The following is a 2,344-nucleotide window of genomic DNA, read 5'->3' as shown; positions in this document are numbered from 1 at the left end:
TAATAAATTAGATAAATGAGTATGAATTAGAGAATTGAAATAAATATTTTCTCACCGTCAAATTAAAACTTTACTAAGTAGAGTTTAGGGTAATTTGTCCTTAAAATATATTATTGAAAATAGTAAAATCAATAATTGACGTCTGCTCGATTTATTAAGCAATTGTTGAATTATGTTTAATTAGTAACTTTTCATGTTTAGTTATTGAATGTTTTTTAATCTAGTCCTAATGTTAGACTAAAATGGTGATAGCAGTTATTGAAAGTATTTATAATAGGATGGTAAAAGGTGAATAAGTTCGTCTTTAAATTATGAATAACTATTAACTTTTGAAATAATGACTAACATATAATAAAAGTATTTATTTAGAATATGTCCCTATACAACCGATTAATTAGAAGTTTAATTAATCGAAGGAAAAATTCTAACTAATTTCCTTTTCATTTCCGAAAATTTGAGAGCATTAATCGGACATGTTTACGAGCACGTGGCCATTTTTCCGGCAATCACAGACGGGGCAGGCGGCCGCCGCCGGGCCGCAGACGGCGCAGGCGCAGAGGTGTCGGCAGGGGAGCAGCAGCACCGTCGGCTCCATCTCCCCGCAGCACCGGCATGCCCTCCTCGCCGCCGCGCTGTCGCCGCGGCAGCAGGACTCGGCGTCGGCCGTCGCCGCCTCCGCCAGAGCCCGGTCAAGGTCGGCACGCAGCGCGCAGACTGCCGCCTCGCCGCTCCGCGCCAGCTCTCGCCACATTTGGTTCTCGATGGAGAGGCTCTTCAAGCGCTCCTCCAGCGCCAAGGCGACCTTCCTCGCCAGCTCCACCTCCTCTTCCTTCGCTCTCAGCCGCTTCGACGCCCCTTCCTCGGCCGCCGCCAGGATCCGCCTCAGCCGCCCCACCAGCTCGGCCCTCAACCTTGCAACCTGTGCCAATAAAAATTTCATCTTTTCCGCTTCAGAAGCATCAGACTGCCAACCAATCGATCAATTACATGATCAACGACGAGGCGATTGAGGTCGAGCAACTGCCGGTGAACGTGGGAGGAGGAGGAGTCCTCGCGCGGCCGCTTCCTAGACGCCGAGGGGAAGAAGACACCACTATCAGAGCTCACCAGAGCAGGGGAATCGCAGAAGGGGAGCAAAGGTCCGGCGGTCGCTCCGGCGGCCGGCCCGGCGTCTCCCAATTGCATGGCTGATTGATCCTGACCAACACCAGCAACAATTTCTCTGCAACAATCAATCAGTAAGCTTCATGCACGACGAAAAGGAAGAATCTTGTGACGATATTGAGAAGGGAAGAGAGGAACAACCATGGAAGATGCATGCAATCAAGAAAGGTGGGCAAGGAAAAAAGACAATCAAATAACAAAGAGATGGAGGGAGAGAAGAGAGAGCATTTGGTACAACTTTAGACGACCGTGTAAACTGAGTGTGGGACTGAGAGAGAAAGAGAGAGATGGTTCTTGACTGTTTGCGGCATTTGGGCAAGCAGATAGATTGGGATATATATGGAAGCATATAAAAAGGAAAATAGTCTGTATTTCAAAAGAGTGTAAATTTTAAAAAATAATTATCAGATCGGGACCGATGACAAGTTCGCACCGTCATCATCGATTAGGACCATCGCTCAGCAAAAGGAAGAATCATCCTCATCGGAAGAAGTTTCCCATATATAGTATTATAGTCATCTTGTCTGACAGCGAAAAACAATAATAGACTAAAAAGTAATTTTAATATTGACTGTTTGAAGGTTATGATTTAACAAAAATTGATTCCGAATAGTTCTATGTGTCAAAAGAAGCGTTAGCATTTGGATCATAGAGGGGGTCCCTGACGTAAGTCCTCCAACACTCAAGTTAATGATATGATTGAAGATGATGAACAGTACATGAACAGTAGCTATGAGTATCTAAAGTTGTATAACGTCACATCGTGTATTTACGGCTATAGATGAAGACCCTCTTTTATAGTGTTACAGCTTGTTTATGCAAGATTCTCAACGCGCTTCCAAAAAAACAGACAAACCATAAAGATGCTCTAACACATTTTCTAAAATATACATGCAAAGCTGCGTTTAAAAGACTGGAAGTTTCTGGTATACAATTTGTTGGTGTTGGAAGTACTAGTTAATCGAACTTGGTTTTCATAATGGCAAATGGTTCAAAGTTAAACTGTGTTGTGATCTAACAAGCTTACCTGAGTGTACAAGCAAGACCTAGTTGAGACTAGGCAACGAAGTTCTGGTCAAGGGATTAGGCACGAAGTCTTGATCAAGAGATTAGACACTTACCAGATCAAGACATCGGGCAAAAGTCCTGGAGTTGCGAATACCAGGTGGAAGTCTAGGCG

General features: G+C 44.0%; 1 protein-coding gene across 1 annotated transcript; it reads right to left on the bottom strand.

Moving 5' to 3' along the window:
• Positions 1-297: 297 nt before the first annotated feature.
• Positions 298-1,498, bottom strand: LOC122013417 (probable BOI-related E3 ubiquitin-protein ligase 3). Its single transcript, XM_042569696.1, has 3 exons — positions 1,306-1,498; positions 988-1,222; positions 298-919 (listed from the first exon to the last, which is right to left on the bottom strand). Exons 2-3 carry the CDS (start codon positions 1,183-1,185, stop codon positions 464-466), a joined length of 654 nt encoding a protein of 217 aa, XP_042425630.1. The 5' UTR covers positions 1,186-1,222; positions 1,306-1,498; the 3' UTR covers positions 298-463.
• Positions 1,499-2,344: the final 846 nt, after the last annotated feature.

The sequence above is a fragment of the Zingiber officinale genome, chromosome 8B (genome assembly GCF_018446385.1).
Source record: "Zingiber officinale cultivar Zhangliang chromosome 8B, Zo_v1.1, whole genome shotgun sequence".
NCBI lineage: Eukaryota > Viridiplantae > Streptophyta > Magnoliopsida > Zingiberales > Zingiberaceae > Zingiber > Zingiber officinale.
Note: the sequence above shows the minus strand (reverse complement) of the source record. Positions and strands in the feature narration are given on the sequence as shown.

Excerpts from the sequence above, each read along its gene's own strand:
- LOC122013417 (XM_042569696.1), bottom strand. The coding sequence starts at position 1,185 with ATGCAATTGGGAGACGCCGGGCCGGCCGCCGGAGCGACCGCCGGACCT. Across the intron at positions 920-987 it reads ATCGCCTCGTCGTTGATCAT|GTTGCAAGGTTGAGGGCCGA; the intron begins GTAATTGATCGA and ends TTATTGGCACAG.